Source organism: Hirundo rustica, chromosome 4 (assembly GCF_015227805.2).
Source record: "Hirundo rustica isolate bHirRus1 chromosome 4, bHirRus1.pri.v3, whole genome shotgun sequence".
Taxonomy (NCBI): domain Eukaryota; kingdom Metazoa; phylum Chordata; class Aves; order Passeriformes; family Hirundinidae; genus Hirundo; species Hirundo rustica.
This window is the reverse complement of record NC_053453.1, coordinates 55,250,286-55,269,707: the sequence shown is the minus strand read 5'-3', so window position 1 is coordinate 55,269,707 and position 19,422 is coordinate 55,250,286. Positions and strand designations below refer to the sequence as shown.

The 19,422-nt window shown below is 38.0% G+C and overlaps 1 protein-coding gene across 5 annotated transcripts in view; it reads right to left on the bottom strand.

Annotated features, from left to right (window-relative positions):
• Positions 1–19,422, bottom strand: part of LARGE1 (LARGE xylosyl- and glucuronyltransferase 1) — a 285,588-nt gene that overhangs the window by 199,857 nt on the left and 66,309 nt on the right. For 3 of the 5 annotated variants that reach the window (XM_040061698.1, XM_040061697.1, XM_040061699.1), the window contains one exon: positions 1,276–1,462. In XM_040061698.1, coding sequence (XP_039917632.1) covers positions 1,276–1,381 — 106 coding nt within the window. In that variant the 5' untranslated portion in view covers positions 1,382–1,462. Of the gene's footprint in view, positions 1–1,275; positions 1,463–1,679; positions 1,700–18,218; positions 18,295–19,422 lie in introns of those variants that run through there. The other 2 variants (XM_040061700.2, XM_040061702.1) reach the window with 2 other exon arrangements.

Below are 19,422 nucleotides of genomic sequence, written 5' to 3'. Positions count from 1 at the left end.
CATTACGACAAAGCAGCATAATATTCTTCTAAAAGCAAAAAGGTGAGGCCTGCATTTGCTCAGCTTTCAAAAATCAAACAAAAATCAGTACTGTTCTGCCTGCTAGATCATTATTTTTAAGTATGCAGCTAGCACCCCTTGTATTTCCAATTTAACATGAATCTTGTTCTAGAATGAGCTCATGGAGTTACTGCACATTAAGGTAAAATTTTAAGTACTTCAAAAAATTTGCATAAACAAATATTTGTACATGGCATTTAACTAATTCAGAATCGTATGCAACACACACGGAAAATCTTAATATGGTCTTACTTGTAATTTATCATGGAAACTCCTTTTGTTTTCAAACACAGCACAAATTTGTCAGCCCAGAATACATGAAAGAAGTTTGACATTTTAAACAATGCCTTTTTAAAATTATCAGACCATAAACTAGTGACTGAAAAGTTTTTACAAGGTTGAAACTACAAAGGCTGAATGACTTCTTTTTTACTCTTGCCAAAGTAACATACCTACTGCCCAACATAAAATGCTTCACCTCCACAATAAAGAAAACAAACAAACAAAAGCTACAAAGTAACAAAAAACAGGAGAACCAGAACCTTTGAACCTCACCTAACTGAAGTATTACTACTGAATCTCTGTAAGGCCAGGAAAAAAACTTCATCAGACAGGCATTTTAAAAGGCAAAGTAGTGATTATTCCAAGTCTTGTTATAAAAAGTGCTCATTACGTAGCTGCAAAGCAATGTACCTATAAACTGGAGGATTTCCACCTAAAAAAAGAAGGGGACAGAAAAGATATTCAACTAAAACAATCCACTGACAATCAGGTGGCTGTGGATCCAAACTACTTTTATGTAAAGAAACCTTACATAGATATTAATTGATTTTCTGTGTTCAGCATATCTGAAATGAGGTACTAAAAATCTTACAGTGCATAGGATAGACCAACTTTTAAAAATTAAAAAATACAGAGAAAAATTTAGTAAACTGGGAGGGGGGAGCGGGGGGAGTTGTCGCACTTTGTTGCACAAAATTCAGAGTTGAGCAGAAAACCAAGTAATTGTGGTCAGCAATTAACCCAGCAGCCTCAGCAGTGAGAACATGGTGAGGAAGGCCCTTTGTTGAAATCTGCACCTTGGGAAATATTTCATATGCAAGCCAAACGAGATTTATTTAAATGAAATCAATGATGACTGATTTATATTTGTCTGCCCAGCTATAAGTCATTCAAGGCCCCACCACCCCCCTCCAGCAATTAATCCTCTCCTACCTTCAAAACTCCCAGCAAACAGATAAATCCACGTAACGGCTGGGACAAAAAGGATGGTAAGAGAGGCAGCCAGGAATTTCCGTCGCCCTCTGCAGATTCCCAGCATTCTCTCAGGAGTGCAGAGTCCCAACCCAATGTTGTTCCTATGTCGGAAGCAAATAGTCCACAGCCTCCCACATATTACTCCCTGAAAAGGAAAGAAAAAAAGATATTTCAACAGCTTATCTCTCTGCAGGAAGTTACAGACTATGCCAGTGTTCCAAAAGAGTTAAAAGAATAGGCCTAAAAAAAGGGCTACTGCAATTGCAAGGTGGTACCCATTTCAAAATTATCCATAACTACTTAATAAAACAAGATTTAGAAGTCAAATTAAGACAGTAAGTCAATAAAACACATCATATCACCTAAATACACCTAAGCTCCATTTCACCAAGAGATGCCGCCAGCTTTATTTGCAGATTTATCCTCATTTTACTCTATAGGAACTCTAAGACCTTTGATGCCCATGTGCGCTGGGGTCCCATGGCAGATAAGAGAAAGCCACGGACATTCTTCACCTGCTCTCAATAAGCAGAAATCACACCACTGAATCAGGAATCGGTCTGCAGCTGGTCATGAACTCAAGAGAGTGAACCAAAAAAAGGAAAGCTGAAGTTTGGGGGTAGAGGGGTGTTACTGAAATTACCCACTTTGCACATCAAAAAGCAGTGCTGATGAACTGCTGTGTAAAAGGGGAGAAGAGAAAGTGCAAAATGGGCAAGGAAATATCCTTATTCATACAGGGGATATCAGGAGCTTTAGACTGTATGCCATGAGAAAAAAGGATTCTGCTGAAAAACACAGTTTTTATTAGGAAAAAATAATTCTGATCCAAATTTGAATAATTGTTCTGCATTTCAGAGAGACCAAGAAAAAAAATATATATACGATGATTTTTATTCACAGGAAAATGAATATTCCCACACCAGTGCTGGCATGCAGAGCATAAAAATTATGTTTCATATTGTTAGCAGGTTTTTTTTTTGAAAGGGAAGAAATGGCTAGTAGTAGACAAGTTAGAAGAGGAAAGAGAAGTCCATGCAAACCTACTTCAGGTTTAGTGTGAAAGGGCTTTGTTTTCAATTCTAAGAATAGAAGTGGTCTACAAGAATGATAAGGAAAGAAACAGCGACTCTGGTAGTATAAGGTGTTTAATAACAGTGCCCTTTGGCTTATGCTTAAACAAGCACTAGAGCTGATACAAGCAATGAAAGCATTTCTACAGTGACATGTTAACAATGGCAGCTGTGTGTCTTGAGAGTGTCTTAACTCTACAACTCCATATATATTGCAGTAAAAATCAATTCTGGAATTAAATTACAGCAAAAATGGGAATGTAGACAAGAGAAATGGGTTCAGACAAAAATCTCTGGTGCTGGAGATACCTGGCTGCAGTAATCAGGCAAACTTACAGCTGTTCTTGAACATTCAACAGAGTCCATTTTACACTACAGTTTAAGAGCCATGATAGTACTCTGACCTTGGAACTGATAAAATGGACTACAATTTGTCCAGAGCCAGCACAAAAAGCATTCCATTGTGTCAGCTTTTCAAGGCAATGAAAGCCTCACCACAGAGATTTTGCACAAAATATGTAGGCAGACTTAATATTACAACTGTGATATTAGAGTCACTCTGTGTTAGACAGAGATACACATTTGGTAGATAAATTATGGAGAACTCTTATCTTTATTCACTGCATTTGGATAATGATTACATTAATTTCTTTTCCTTATAGAACATAGCTTGTGTAACCTCCCTGAAGAGAGTCCTTTACATGCCTACTCGAAAAACACTTTTCCAGGCTTATAAGCATGTACACTGTAAAGTGCACAGAATCCCTTACTTTAAGTAGGAATTCTTTTTTTTCTTCCTTAAATGTACCAGCATGCACCACTGACATCAGTCTTTGCATAGAAAAATAAATCTCTGAAAATATAAACTCCCAAGCACAGTCATTGGCAAACAGCCACATCTTGCACTGGAACATGCACTGGCTAGATACTGCTCCTATTAATGACACCTGTAAAAATTACAGGTAACAAAGTAAGAGTCAACACCACATTTCTGAAATCACCCTGTTACAAGTATGCTGATAAAACTTTCCAGGGCAACGACATACAGACTCTGAAGCCTAGAGTTATAGTGCTCTAGTGGATTAATTCATCCTGGGGTGGCATATTTTAGAAATAATTTGATTTTTTCCTATATATTCTTTTAAATATCCATGTAAGTTTCTGAACAGGTTGATATGGAGGATGGAATCCAGCTTTTCTGCCCTACAAATGTAAAGTACTCAAAGAAATCAAAAAGGTGTAAGGCACAACATTGAACTCCCAGTTCAGCTGCAAAGACAAGACAGGAATGTGGCAAATTCAGTTTTCTACAAATTGTCATCATTCAGAGAAAACAGCCAAATCATTTTGCACATTCATGCGCATCCTTTATCTAACTAGAAAAACATTTGGGAAAAACCTTTACAGACAGGTCAGGTTGTGATGGATCACCCTAGGAAATGTTAAGATACTTCTTTTAATAGTGCTTTAAAAGAGCCATAAACTAGTTTAAATTATGCTTCTACTATCTCACACACACACCCCCCCCCCCCGCCCCCCCAAGTTGTGAATACCATCCCTTGGGTCTTAAATATTCATTTATAGTGTATAAAATCACAGCACCTGCTGAGTACTTTTATCCAAAGTAGATGATGCATCATGTGCAACTCTTACACAAGCAATTACATAAAACTTCCATGAATGGTAATGAAGATTCTTGGCTTATGGGAAGAGCTTTGGACTCAATCATGCATTCACTATTGGTTTTACTCAGAAACAATGTTACCCTAATATACTACTATCAAATAAATTGAAAGAAGACGCTGCCGTTCTTTTGACTTGGTTTTCCTTTCAACAGATGCCAGATTGACATATACCACGGAAAGGAAGGGATTGACAACACTGGCTGGACCAAGGACTGAGCACAAAACAAAACTGCACATTTCTGCCATAGGAGCCTGCAAAAGCCTTTCAGAATTCTCCTACAGTCCCCACTGCTTCATATGCCACAGTTCTACTGAATCAGACTGCTAAAAGCTTTTACAAAGCAGTTTCATGGTGCAAGCTAAAACTGAAGCTACTTCAGATGTGACATTGCTAGACACATTCACCTTTCAGTAAAATGGTTCATTTCATTTACACAAAGCCATGCAGTGCTCCTCTTGACAGTTTTCAGTCTCAACAGCTGTGCTAACTAAACACCTGTACTCAGAAATGCATGAAATATATCAGAAATAAAACAAAGGATGAAGGAATAACTGACCAATTTAACCACAGCATCGAGGTGTGATACTCCAATCAAAAAATAGCCCGTGGTTGCTCCTTACCTGTTGCCCAGTGTTGGTAGTTTCAGATCTACCTGAGTTACAAAGAGCATCTACAACTTTATTGACCTTTATTGGGTTTATCTCGAAGCAAGGGAGACCAAAATTAGACCCAGAGAGAAAGGGAGTATTTGTGTTTGCAGTTTCAAACACAACCTCAGCTACACCCCTCCAGACACAATGAGGTTTTCTTCCTGTGGCACAGATATTAAAAAGCACATGCATTGTAGGATATTGCTCTACCTTGTTCTTCAATTGTTCTCCAAGAGCATGATATAAATGTATTTTAGAAATCTGATTCAGTAAATACTACCTACAAAAGCTAGTTGCATGTACATGATATGCATTGTGTCTTGCTGTCAGTGTCAGGTGCTGTACAGTTCTAGGACACACCAGTTCAGGCTTTATAAAACCTACTACACAGAAACAGCTCCACAGACTGTGCTGAGACCTCAGGCCAGCTCACCCCTCCAGGACTGCTGCTAGCAGTGCTCCAAAAGGCTACCAGCTTGGACAGTGCCTGTGTGCGGGGTCACAGTGGGAATTAAAATAACTTGGAGTTCTCATTACAAAGGCTTACTCAGGACTTACACATCACCTTCTCACCTGACCAGAATGACCTTTCTTACCTTCACGAATTGTCAAATATTTCCATTAGCTATACTAACTTAACAGAGTAGTTTGTTTTAAATTGCGGATTATCTCCTCAGCTAAGCATGAAGCAGCTCTCAACCAGTATGAGCAACACATATATTAAAGTATGTAACACAACACTAATCACATTGGTATTCAGTTTCATATTTATTTTCTTTAATTACAGCATGAGAACTCGACTATGTCAGACATTCAGGAAGAGTTCAGTAAAACAATGGAAGTAATTCTGAAAACAAAAATCAAACACAATTAACTAGATTTAACTGCTCTACCATAAAAAGCTTTTCTAACCGCTTCAAACATTTCCTTGCATATGTTACAGTTAATCTCTTCCCAGTAATCTTCCATTTGTTTTTAGAGCTACTGGAAATAAATATATACAGTTAAAGCTGTTTATACAGCAATCCTGTGCCTTGGCTTTGTTGTTTTTTTTTTAAATTAATGTTATCTAATTCTTTCTGCTCTTGCAGTCCCTCTACCCTCTTTCCGCACACTTGTAGTTACAGAGTCAATGAGCAATTTCTACTGTAAAGTTTTTCCCTTGGCTCCATGTCAATGTAGCATTCATCCCCTATGGGAGATTTTTCAGATTTTTGCCACACTCAAAATATAAATAACGTAAAGTGAAAAAGCAGTATCTTATGCAGTATTTTTCTGGGTTTTTTAAAAATGTTGATAATGAGTGTTTATAATGAGCTTACTCCTTGACAGTCAGATTTTATCTTGCAGTTTTGCAGTCTTCCCATTATGGGAGCTGGTTGTCATGTGACACTGTAGTATTAAAGAGAAGTTTGATACCATAAAGGCAGAGTGCAGAGCAAACCCAAGATTAGGAAACACAGTATGAAAGAATTAAATGGTAAATCTTTATTTAATTAAACATTCTTCTGTTAATTTTCATTGTTTAAGCCCAGACAGCTCAACTAAGTACAACACAGCCACTCGCTGTCCCCACATTCTTCCAGTGGGATGGGGAGGAGAATCAGAAAAGGGGAAAACTCATGGGTTGAGACAAGAACAACTTAATAATTCAAATGAGATGAAATATTATTATCATCACCATCATAATCATCATTATTATAACAACAATAACTGCAATGAAAGGGAGACAGAGAGAGGAATAAAACCCAAGAAAAAGCAAGTGGTGCACAATACAGTTGCTCATTACCTGCTGACCACTGCCCAGCCCGTTCCCGAGCAGCAGTCAGCCCCCTCCAGGTAACTCTCCCAGTTTATATACTGGGCATGTTGCCATATGGTATGGAATATCTCTGGCCTTTGGGTCAGCTGTCCTGGCCTTGCTCCTTCCTGGCTTCTTGTGCAGCTCCCCATTGGCAGAGCATGGGAAACTGAAAAATCCTTTTATTTGAATAAGTACCTCCTAGAAACATCAACATTCTTCTCATGCTAAATCCAAAACACAGTCTTCTAGCTACTAACTCTATTCCAGACAAAACCAGGATGGTTAACGTATTTCACTTCTCATGTTTTTAGAACAGAAACAGCGTTTTGAAAGAAAATGCTATCTCTTCTCTCATCCACCTATTCTTCTTCCACGCAGAAGAACTTACTACAGAAACAAATCTACGGCTCCTTTTGTTCCCACACTCTGAATTCCCTTGGTATTGGAGAACCTCATCCCAAAATCAGACTTCTTAATCCTATAGTATAATGACTTTAAAGAAGGATCAGGATTACACTCAAACTCAGCAGCCACCTCACAAGTTCTGTGAAGCCACTTTACAGTAAAAGATTACAGTAGAGTTTTCAAATGCTACCAAATGTACCCTTTCTCAACTAGTTACAAGGAAGCAGCCCTATCTGTAAGAGAGAAAATGGCCAGATTGACAGCACAAATGAGTTCTGCCTTGAAACTGTGCTAACTGCTCTGAGGGCACACAGGATTGACATCTTTTATATCTTCACTCAGTATGTGTTGTGGCTTAAGGAAAATTCTATTAGTGTCCTCTTCATCAAAGTTTTCTAGAAGGTTCCAGCTGTAAGCAACACCACCACAGGAATGGAATCTCTCCTGAGAGTAGTCACAGACAGAGCGAAGTGAATAAATAACATGCTTTCACATTTTCCTGTTTTCATTTCCATATACTCCTTTATGTATGTACATATATATATATATATTTATAGATACACTTCTAATGGCATTCTTTTTTCCTTTCAAGCCTACACTTTCATTCAAAAGAATGAAAGCCTGCAACTTCCAAAACTATTATTAACAAATACGACAATCTAAGACCAACAGGACAAAAATCTTTTCCTAAGCCTCCACTAAAATGTCTCTGTTAATATGAGGGAAAATAAAATGCAATCAGTTGAGAAAAGAGAGAAGCAACAAAACACAATCATGAGAGCAAGATCAATCTTGCCTATAACACTTCACTTGCAACCAAAGAATTATACTTACTTTTGAGGCAGCTACTGCCTATTTTCTCAAGGAATTCTCCAAACTCCATCTTTACTTCTCAGCTATATGCACATACAGCATCAGTATTTCCTGACTCCTCAACTAACCTAAGAACTCAGCACAATTCAAAGAAAGTGAAACAGAGCCTGGCTTGGTTTGTGTATGGCAGAATTCTAACAAGACCCTATATACACATACTAAGAGTACCTTAGAATTTGAGATCTCAGTGCCACTGATTATGAATTAATTATGAACGCACTGGAGACCATGACCTGCTATGAGTATCACATACCTGTGATACAGGATATTTCAACAGAAAAGCATCCCTCCTTCAGAATCACAGTCCTCAGACAGGCCAATATACATTATTATGTATATGAATTTCAGACTTATTAAAAGGACAAAACTCCACACCTTTCCAAATCCAAGCATGTCTACCTAAAGTAGTGGCAGTAGGCAATAAAACAAACAAGCAAAACATGCTATCATTTCTAACTTCGAAGAAAACATCAATTTGTTGGTGCATCATTGCTCTCCCCACCTCTACACCACTTCTACAGCATCTTTCTACTTCATAACCAAATAGAGACAAGCAATTGGTTTGTCCATTCACCTTGTGCACATACAACCACATAGAAAGGAAAACGTTCTTTAAAACAGGACTGTGGCACTATGTGCATCATACATAACCCTTCTCCAGAATTTTTATGCTAATATTTTGCTTCTGATCTGAAGTTCCTGGATGCTTGTTCAAAAGCAGTGTTTACCCTCATTAGAATCTACTATGTATAAAGCTGCTCTAACAAGGAAATTGATTAAAGATTCATTAGAAAGTTTTGCTCAGGAGAGAACAATTATTTCTTGAAATGTTCTTCCCTGACAAAAAAAAAAAAAAACCAAAAAAACCCCAAACAAACAAAAAACAACAACAACAACAACAACAACAACAAAAAAACCCACAAAAAAACCCCATCTCTCTATGAAGCAAAGTCCTACTATAAATTAAAAAGCACAACAGCCCCCCCCAACTTTTCTTTTACTACATAGATCTTGAACTACAAGCTAGTTTTACACAGGAATTTATAACATGCTTACATATTTATAGCATGTTTACAGTAGCTACTTGTCAGATGGAAATAAAAACTGGCACCATACTTAGAAATTGATCTTTATTAAATATTTGTATTAAATTAGACAAATTAAATTAAAAAAAAAAAAAAAAAAAAAAAAGGAGATAAATGGGCAGGGTGGCTCTCCCCTCAGTTCTGACAGTAAAAAGGAAGCAGCTCAGGAGTGCATAGATCCTGTGGGTCAAAATTCAGTAGTGCAAGCTGGTCTTGAGTGACAGGAGACACCTGGCTGCAGCAATCAGCAGTTGCAGTTAATGGATGGATACAGGTGTTTTAGGAAGGACCAGCCAAGAAGACCAGAAGGAGGAATTGCTCTGTATGTGAGAACAGCTGAAATATATGAAGCTCTCCTTAGGATCATCCCCCTTTACTCAGCAGTGATGAGAAACACTGGAATGCTGTATCCAGGTCTGGGCTCCCCAGTGACACAGCCAGAGAGGCTGCAGAGCCTCCATCCTTGGAGACATTCAAAACCCAACTGGCCTCCAGCAACCTCCTTTAGTTGACCTTGCTTGGAGTAAGGTGTTGAACTAGGCAATGTCCAGAGGTTCCATCCAAATGTAACTTTATGATTCCTGGTGCCACAATTTTGTACCCAGTCATAAAACAAATTGTGGCCATTTAATGTAAATACTCAAAACTGCAACTAACAGTTATTCTGTTATGCAGAATGAACATGCACATAATTACACTGAAACACACACAGGATTGCCAGGCTAAACTTTCAGCTAGTATAAATCAATACAGCTTCATTAAGATCCATTAAACCAGCATCAAATCACAAAAAATATGGACTGAGTCTCTCAAACTTGATGTAAAGTTGAATTTTTTTCATATAAAAATCAAAGTTCTCCCCTCATTACTATACATTGCCTAAATACAACCAAACCTACAAATATTTTTTATCAGATTTACATAAAAATAAAACATATGTTGAAATGAAAATTCCAAGAATTACTGGTATTTTCCTATTTGAATAATCAAGAATCAGCAAATGGGAGAAGTGTGGTATATGGAAATATGTGACCATAATCAAAAGCAGAAGACAAATCTTTCACTACAATCAAAATGCTGCTTTACCAAGCACACTGTACATTCTCCATAGTTCTTTGATGCTACTGCAGAACATCAAATAGCACCAAGAATTGTGAGCAACCCTTTTTATGTGAGTTTTCTGCTGAAATCCCTGTGTTTCAAGGTCCAGTATTTATTTCTTCTTATATATTACACCATCTAAGTACGCTGTAATATTTAAGAAGAAAGGCTTGTAAGGACCACATATGTCTGTAGGCATTCTGAAGGCTGAGTGGATTCTCTGTAAATTAATGGGAAAGGTGCTTACACCCCACACCCCATTTTACCTGACAGAGAAGCAAAGCTCTTTGTTGAGGGTTAAGTTTCCTGTAGAATTTTCCCCCCCCCCCATAAGTTGCTAGGAGACTATATACTGGTAGTTAAAGGGTGCTTGACCTGGACAAAAGGGAGTTGATCACTTAGATTTGGGGGAGGGAAAAAAGCTCCCGGAGAGCTGAGGGTGGGGGGGCTCACTACTCTCTGCTTCCGGGGAGGACAGTCGGGCGACTGGTAGCTACCTGGAGTCCACGATTAACGGAGGAGTCTGGTCCTGGGAATTCTATCATCTGCTGGAGTGCCCAGGAATTCAGAGTTTCTCCGCTGCCCTGCTGGATTTTGGGTCAGCCCGGGTCCAGCCGCTGCGGGTCCTCCAGCACTGTTCACTTTGTCTGCCAGGACACCCCCCTGCCTGCCGAGGACAATCCACCGCTTCCAGCCATCAGCGCCGGAGTTTCCACCGTTTGCCCCTCGGGGTTCTTGGTTCTGTTTTACTACTATTATAATTGCTGTTGTTGTTTGTCTGTCCTGTTATAGTTACTAGTAAAGGACTGTTATTCCTTTCCTCATAGCTCTGACTGAAAAGGTTTTTTTTTTAATCTTCCAAATTATAATAACATGGAGGGAAGGATTTAAATTCATCATTCCTAGAGAGGCCTGCCTCTCCTTAGCAGACACCTGTCTTTTCAAAACCAAGACACTCTTGCAGAATAATTTGGTGTCAGACACATTTTTAAGTAGGAAAGGCAGCTGCGGATTTAGGTTATTTCACATATGACATGTTCTGGAACTCTGGAACACTGGAAGAGGGCTTGATAAACTAGAATTTATAAACACAGACTTCTTATGGTTTCCTATTTAGTACTACCAAGATTAACATGGGTATTAGACAATGGCACACGAGCTTTAACTATAAAAGGACCATGAAAGGTGCTATCAAAGCTAAACAAAGCTGTAGAAACCAGCCTCAAGAGGAAATGCTGGCAAAAAAAACTTTCTAATGAATCCAAATTTTCCACGTGTAGAGTTAGGATTTCAACAGAATCATAGAGAAGTTCAGGTTGGAAGGGACCTCTAGAGGTCATCTAGTCAAATCCTTTGTACAAAAGCTGGTTGAATAATGCTCTTTCAAACGAATTTATCATTTGGAGAGCTCTTTACCCTTCATTTAAAAAACTATGGTCTGAGGGAGGGTGGTTTGCCTGGAGAAAAAGGGCAGTGGACTCTGTGCTCCTATGTTCTCTAAATTTCCTGAAATTGCAATGATTTTCACTAAACATTTCATTATATCTCTGCGTGAAAACTTCCCTGTTTGTAATTTCTGCTGATCTCATTAACATCACCATTGTTTTCGGAAGTTCCTGTAATTCTGCAATTAGATGAAGGTGCAAAAATAATAAACATAAAATATTTACTAAGTCTCTTATAAAGAAAATTAATACACTGAAAAGATAACCTTATTCAAATGCATGTAATTAACAACTCCACTTTAAATTTGATTATAATTCATAACTTTTAGGGCAAAGGGGAGGTTGCCAGACTTTTTCTAACAAAAGGAAAAGAGGATAATGATGATGTTGAGGATCCTGAAAGGATGCAGCGGAATGTACAGGCATGGCCATGTTATATGAAACAAAAGCATGTTTTGCACTGGCTGGTGGGGGAGGATGAGAGAGGATAAACACCTCTTATTCTCTTTCCTAACTGCTTCTATATTCTAGTATCTTTTAAGACAATTTGACTCTTTCTGTGTCTGGCAATCACTAGTAAGATCAGAAGTCAAGCTACCCTCTAGGACTTCAACAGCGAAACTCATGAGAACAGTACAAAGACTGGGTAAGAGTTACAGAAAAGAGTTTGCGTGAAAGAGATGCTTACTCTCAAGTTTGAGATTGTTGACACGTGGATGAAAGTATTTCACCTGAGTGAAAAATCAAGCGGAAATGACAAAGTTTTATTATGAATATTCACACCTGCAAAGGAAATTCTTCAGCTTTCTATACTGAAGTCTGATTCCTGGAACATTTTGCATATTAGATCTTTGTAGTATAAAACCAAGAAATCCTTAAATATGTCTTTATACTAAGACCCTACAAATACACATATATAACTGCAACTGATGTCAAACCAATACATTTGAAATACATTTTTTAAAAAGTTAGTCTAAGCAATGGAACTGCAGTTAAAATAAGCCCATATTTTAAAAACTTTCCTCCCCTACTTGTTCCAGATCTGTGATTTGCTAAGGTTCCCATCTATCTCTTAGTTCCTGGGCTTCCTTTCAGAGTGAGACAGGTAGGCTTCTTCTGACACAGAAGCAGATGAATTTTTGAACAAGATTTACCACAGGAGCTATTGCCTACAAACAGCATAGGTAAGACTGCTCCCTGTGCACTGTAACACTCCCCCAGTACTACCATGTCTGCTGTCTTCTGGCACTGCCATGATGCAACGCCTCAAGAAATACAACATATATCCTCTGCATCATGATACAACTTGGGTGAACTGTGGCAGTTTTTGTGAATCATACAAAGAAAGAAAAATAGCAATCTCCTGGGATCCAAGCAGAGGATGTTATGCAACACAGATGCAGCCAGTCAGTTCCACAGGGGCCAAGCCCTTCCCACCTCTTAGCCTGCAGATCAGGACATTCTCTCAGGCAATGCCCTTTGCAGTATAACGCTCATGGTTATAATGTTGGTTTTGTTACCTACAGATGGTCTACTCTCGTCTTGGGTTACAAAGCAAAATGTAACCAGAAGTATGTATTCTATCTGTTGAAAGCAGGTGGGGCAGTGTTCTTTATCTCTTCCACCACCCATCCTCCCTCCAGGGAGACATCTTCTGGTAATGGGCCATTGAGCCTCACCGCATAACTGATAGAATTACATCATCCCATAGTGAGAAGCTCCACCCAGGAGGAAGAGCCAAGCACTTCTACCCGGAGAAAAAAATCTGAGAGTCAGAACACCAGGACAGCTTGTTTCCATTGGATTCCCAGAGGAAGATTTTACCTATCTCACCACCACTGGACCTTCAAAGGAAAACTACACTCTTCTACAGGATCATTGCTTCAACAGAACCACATCTGTCACTCCAGGAGGACTTGACTGGACTGCTACCAACACCATGACCAACAGGGTGTCAGGTTGTATTCTGACTCTGTCAGTGTTTGCTTTTTTGTTGTTTGCTTTTTTGGTACTACCACATTTTTATTTTAATTTTCCTAGTAAAAAACTGCTATTCCTATTCCCATATCTGAGAGCCTCTTAATCTCAAAACTGTAATAATTTGGAGGGAGGGGGTTTACATTCTCCATCTGAAAGGGAGGCTCCTGCCTTCCTTAGTAGACACCTGTCCTTTCAAGCCAAGACACCTCCATTCTTGTATCATGAGCATTATCTTTTATCATAACTCTACGGGACACAGGGACACAATACTTTGAATCTAAGGGCCATGTAAAGTGCAGATTAAACAGCAGATGAAATGATCATAAACTAAACGAGGTCAATTCAGTTACAACTGTACAGATACTAGGATCATGATACTGACCCCAAGGCCAATGCTTTACTAACAAGATGAGCTATACCTCAATATGTATTGCAACAGAGAGCAGTAACCACTATAGATCACTGCACTTTAAGAAGAGGAATTTTTTTCACTTGCTCATGGGAACCTGTCAGTGAGACAGCATGAAAATATAATGGCTGGGAAAACAACCCTAGCACACTTCTAAAAATAAAACTTTTTGGAACTTTTTTGTTGCTAGGAGATGAAAAAATATTTGAAGGGCAAGAAAAGTAGTCCAGAGTTTTATTATTATTATTAGCTAATGTGATTCAGACAGACAGGTTGATTTTGACAACAAATTACATAATATTGTTTTTCCAAGATTCACCCACAGCTATGAGGACACAGTTTGGTATTATTTTTGTTTTGTTTATTGCCAAGCTTATGTTAACTATCTTTTTAATTGATAAAAAAGATTTTTTAAAAGAGACTGAAAAGGGCTGGGATGTCTTTAGTTTTTTTGGCTGCTGTGAATGAGACCTATGGATATATAAAATACATGCAGTGTTTATATATTATTGCAGAGCTGAAAGAGAAGATAAATCCTGTATTTCTAATGTAACAATGCAACTGCATTGAGAATATTTCAAAATTCAGAGAGTATGCACAAATCAAATGGCCTGAATTTTTATAAGATATCATTTGCAGAACACAGTACTAATGTTAACTTTGGGATACACAAGTTAGTAGAAAATTGGAGCATTTTTTTACCACTAATTCCTGGGAAAGTATGTGCTGCACATATTTTAGAGGCAATTTAAATTTTGGTCTTGAAGTTCTGAAGTTAAGCTTTCAATTATTTCTCCTTATTTGTCACAAAAGATTCAAAATTATAAGACATGTTTTGTTTGCCTTGTTTTATGGAAATGTCAAGGTATACCTTGTAGTGACTACATTTTTTTATACCATGCTACTGAGAGACGCTTAAAATGTATTCAGTTATTAGAAGGTGCTCTGGCACATAAAATGAAACCAGCTCAAATGCATGTTTTGAGTGTGTTAAGAATGACAAGGAGGGAAATTTCAGAAGTAAGGCTGTTGAAATATATCTTCTATAAGATGCTAAAAATGCCCTGTACAGTCTTCAGACATTTGTAGCCATTTAGACATAATTTTGTAGTTACAGTGTAAATTATGTTCTGAGTGGTTGATTCTTTGGCCACAACTTTTAGAATTTTTTCTAACCAAAAAAAAAAACCAAAACCCCAAACAAACAAACAAAAAACCCAACAAAACAACAACAACAACAATCTGTAAAGCATTAAAAAAAAGTGAAAATGCTTGTACCAGTAATATGCATTACCTCCAAAATGCATACCCATTGGCTCTGTATTTCAATGGCATCATGAAAAATCATCTACATTTGATTCAATTTCCCTAAAAGGAAATATTCTTTTAGAAGTAAAATACATTTATTCATGAAAGGTTCAACTTGATTAAATGCTAATATGAATGCTAATTGTTTGTGTTTTGTAAAGTTTACATATTCTCTTATGGAATTATGTTTCACATTTGAAAACCTGTGAGATATATTAGTTTCTAGCTTATATATAGCAGTTGGAAGAATACTTTTCTAAACAGACTTCAGCAGATTAAAAAAAATCAGTAAATATTGATATGGCTGACCTTAAAATTACGTCATCTCTACAGCAAAAGACTTTTACAAACTGATTTTGAAACAGAGAGACAGTGAAATATACTGAAAGCAACAATGAGCACCATTTTAAGTAAGAAAGTGCAGCTGTAGATAATTGGATAGCAGGGTTAAAGAGGACTTAAAAAGTACAGTAGAGTGAAAAATATGCTAAAGAAAATGGTGTTCCTGCATAAATGTCCCTTAAACTAAGGTAATATGTCTTCTTTCTGCCTAAGTGGCCATTTTGACAACATGCATTAGCAGCCTGACAACCTTGGGTGTCTCAGAACTGAACAGTGCTCCCAACAGCCCATGAGGGAAAGAAGGGACTGCTCTTCTCATTTTCTTAAACAGCACCTTCAGATCAGAAAGCTTTGAAAGCTTGTATCTCAAATTATATTTGCAACTATAAAAACCTGAACCACTTCTTTAAGTTTGAATGCTGAAGTTCTATTAGAACTTCAAGAACTGAACTTGAAATAAAATGTCACCTCCTCACAGCTTCTAAGAAAATCACAGGGGTTGGTACTACTGTTGGAGACATTACTGGAAATGCACAGATCTGCTGGATGTGAATACCAACCATTACTTGTTACTGATCACAATCCAGGCTCTTACCATGCAGCTTTTGGAAATTCTGAGTCTGATTCAGGCAGAATGTGTCTCCTGTATTTCACTGATTTCCAAACACACATACTGAGATGACAAAATGTTTATAAACGCTAATAAACAGATGCCTGGAGTAGTTTGTAACCAATGAAGGTTAAGGTCCTTGAATATTGTAACTATTGAGGAGACCTTACCAAGTATACACATACAGATAAGAATCCATGCTAAGATCTTTACAGATGAATATTATAAACCAGTTGTCTGCAGTAAAGCAAAATTTTATAAAGGTTGACTCATGTCTTCTTGCATCTAAAAACACTTTGGAAGAAGCAATATTGAAGGTGCAATACATGTTGAGGGGTTTTTTTTTGTCATCTTCAAAGCTATATTCCATGATATGATCAAACACTGTATGTGTCATTCTTCTAATACTTAAAGTGATGCTAGCAAATAATTACATGAAAGAATCCAGGGGGGAAACTGGCTTTTAAACAGAAATGAACACAGGGGTTTACCAGCTGAAAAACTGTGAAACACTACAACAGTTCTGTGGGAGAATATTTTACTACTTTTGATACTAAAATACTTTAGCAGTATAAACAGAATTGTTTTAGCTATTCTCATCCCTCCTTTGAAGGTCTCAAATCTTTCAGCATTTCCAACATTGCTGTAATATATTGTGACATAAAAGTAAACAGATCTTTAAATTAACCATCATAATATTTAAATATATTTGGGCTTCCTTGGGTCTTTAAGGTAAAAAAATTCAGCAGTTTAAGGAAAATTCATTACCCAGCAAGTCAATGGTAAAGTTAAGAAAAGCAGCCAGAGCCCAACTGCAGTGAAAATCTCATCTAAGTAATACCTCAATCCTCATTAATATTTTACCACAGTAGCTCAATAATATTGTCTAAGTGCCACTAACAAAGATTAATGAATCAGATCTACACATTTTGGGTTTTTGTTTCTTTTAGGGTTTTTTGTTTGTTTTAGTTTGTTTTTTTTTAATAACGTGCTGGATTTTCTGTTTAGGTTTTATTGACATCTGTGAGGTTAAGAGATATTGGATAAGAACATCTAAAATTCTTTTGCTACATGAGTAATATAAATGACTTGGATGTATAAAAATGCCTAAGTTTAAGGGGAAAAAAATTCAATTGGCATGCTAATAGCAGTAATATTATCAATTGAAACCCTACAGCTACCATGACATATGTCACACAAATTCAATATCTATTCCTTTTGGTGAATCAATGTGGAAAAACACAGGGAAACAGGCAGTTTCAGCTACAACTGAGAAAGAATTCAGTAAGCAAGTTTACATCAGCATTTTAATTCAGAGGAAGAACACCGTCATTCCTTTTGACACAGTCTCCCCATCCATTCCTTCTTATTCTAGACTGAGGAGCCTGAGAGGGGACAAACTGGATATCCCTAGAATGAAACAAAACCAGAAGATACATTCCTGAGGGTATGCTGAAGGATGCTCAGCTGCTGGGACAAGACTGCAACTAGACTACTGTAAAACCCTTGAATGAATGCAGCCTGTGTATTTGGTCCTCTGCAATGACTATTTCACTTTACACATCCACTCCTGCTGGGCCTCAGTAATTAACATGGACAAAGCTGCACCACATCAAGCTGCAGAAAATGCTGAAGCCCACAAAATATGAGGTAAAGTGGAAAAGAACAGCTTCATACAGCTGTATTAATGAGGAACAAGTCACAGGCTGTGGAGCTGTCAGAAAAATCAACAGCTGTGATCAAATGCAAGTTTTTCCTTCATCTAAAAATTAGGCTATAAAAGAATTCCCTTTTTTATAATCCTAGTCATAACCTGTCTTGTGCTGAAGCAGAACAGCTCAGCTAATTAGGTACTTGATAAAGGTAGGCTTATTTGGGGCATTTTCCTGAATTTGCATTTACAGCAGGCAAAGGAGGCAAATTACTTATTTGGCATCAACACTTTTCCCCTTCAAATCAAAATTCTAGAGCAGTTAATGCCTCAAAGGCAGTAATGGATTAGACGCAGTCTAACTTCCAGTACTTCAGAGAAACTTTTTAACTGAAACATACAGAAATTACTCCAGCTGGTGTTGCCGTCCTAAAGGCTTTCAAGCAAACAACCGAGCGCCAGGCAGGAGGGTGACATACCGAAACGACGCACCCCGACGCTGCCGTTCTAAACGTTTCCACGCGTATCACCGAGGTTCGGGCCGGAGGGCGCGGCGCCCGGGAGCCGGCCGCGCAATTCCCGCGCAGCGCCCGGCCGGGCAGCAGGTGGCGCGGCGCTCAGCACCACGCTGCGGCAGCGGCACGGACACGGACACGGAGCGACCATTCCTCCCCGCCCGCGGCAGGCGATAAAAGGTAATGGCACGCATTTGCCACCTGCAGAAAAACACACAGTAGCCAGGCACTGGGAAGAAATCTCCCACTGAATGCTAGAAGCGAGTGGCTGGCTTACCCAGTGTAGTGCAAATAACAGTAATACTGTACAAACAAAAGCTTAGTTACAGTTAAAATGGCAACGTTTTTACATTTTTCCTCTTCCCAGTGCAGAAACTCCTTCTTGTGCGACTATGCCTATGGACCTTAGCATAGGAGGATCATATCTAAGACGTGGTATGCAAAGAAAGCAAGTTCCTGTCCCTACAGACCTTCGGTCTAAAAGTATCCAGAAAGGTAATACTCTGTTTTTCCATAATGCAGGATAAAAAGGCAGATTGACATGCTTTGTCTTTTATCAGACTAAGGCTGAAACATGACCTTAAAAATGGATTCCAAAGACCAAGCTCACCACCACAACTGCAAATTATTACTCTTCAAAAGCATTATTACCATAGAGCCCTGCATGCCATTATTAGATGCTCTTTCCCAGTTCACCACGTAAGAGAACCTACCTCAGGATCAGGCCAACAAATTCTTTAGCAACACAGCTGGACATTACACAAAGTCTAAAATTAACCATTAAGGAGACAGCTTAATTCTCCTTTGGGGTTTTAGCTCTTTTTTTTTTTTTTAGGGATGATTATTTGGGGATGATTTTTTTAAGAACGTCAGTGTCACACTTAAACAGTCACTATTTTTTTTTTTTTTTCCTCTCAAACATTTTAAAACAAAGGAAGATCTAAGGCATTTTTCAGAAATCTATTTCACAGTCCTATAACTTGGCATGTGCCCAGTATTTAGTGCTGAAGTACAGCTCTGGGAAATAAATGAAACATCATTTCCAAAAGAAATGGCATTTTTCACAGCAGTTTATAAATGTATTGAGGGATAATTCAATTTTTAACAAACTGGTCAGAATCTTTCTCACACAAGAAACTCCAACACAATCCTTTAAAAAGAAAATGAA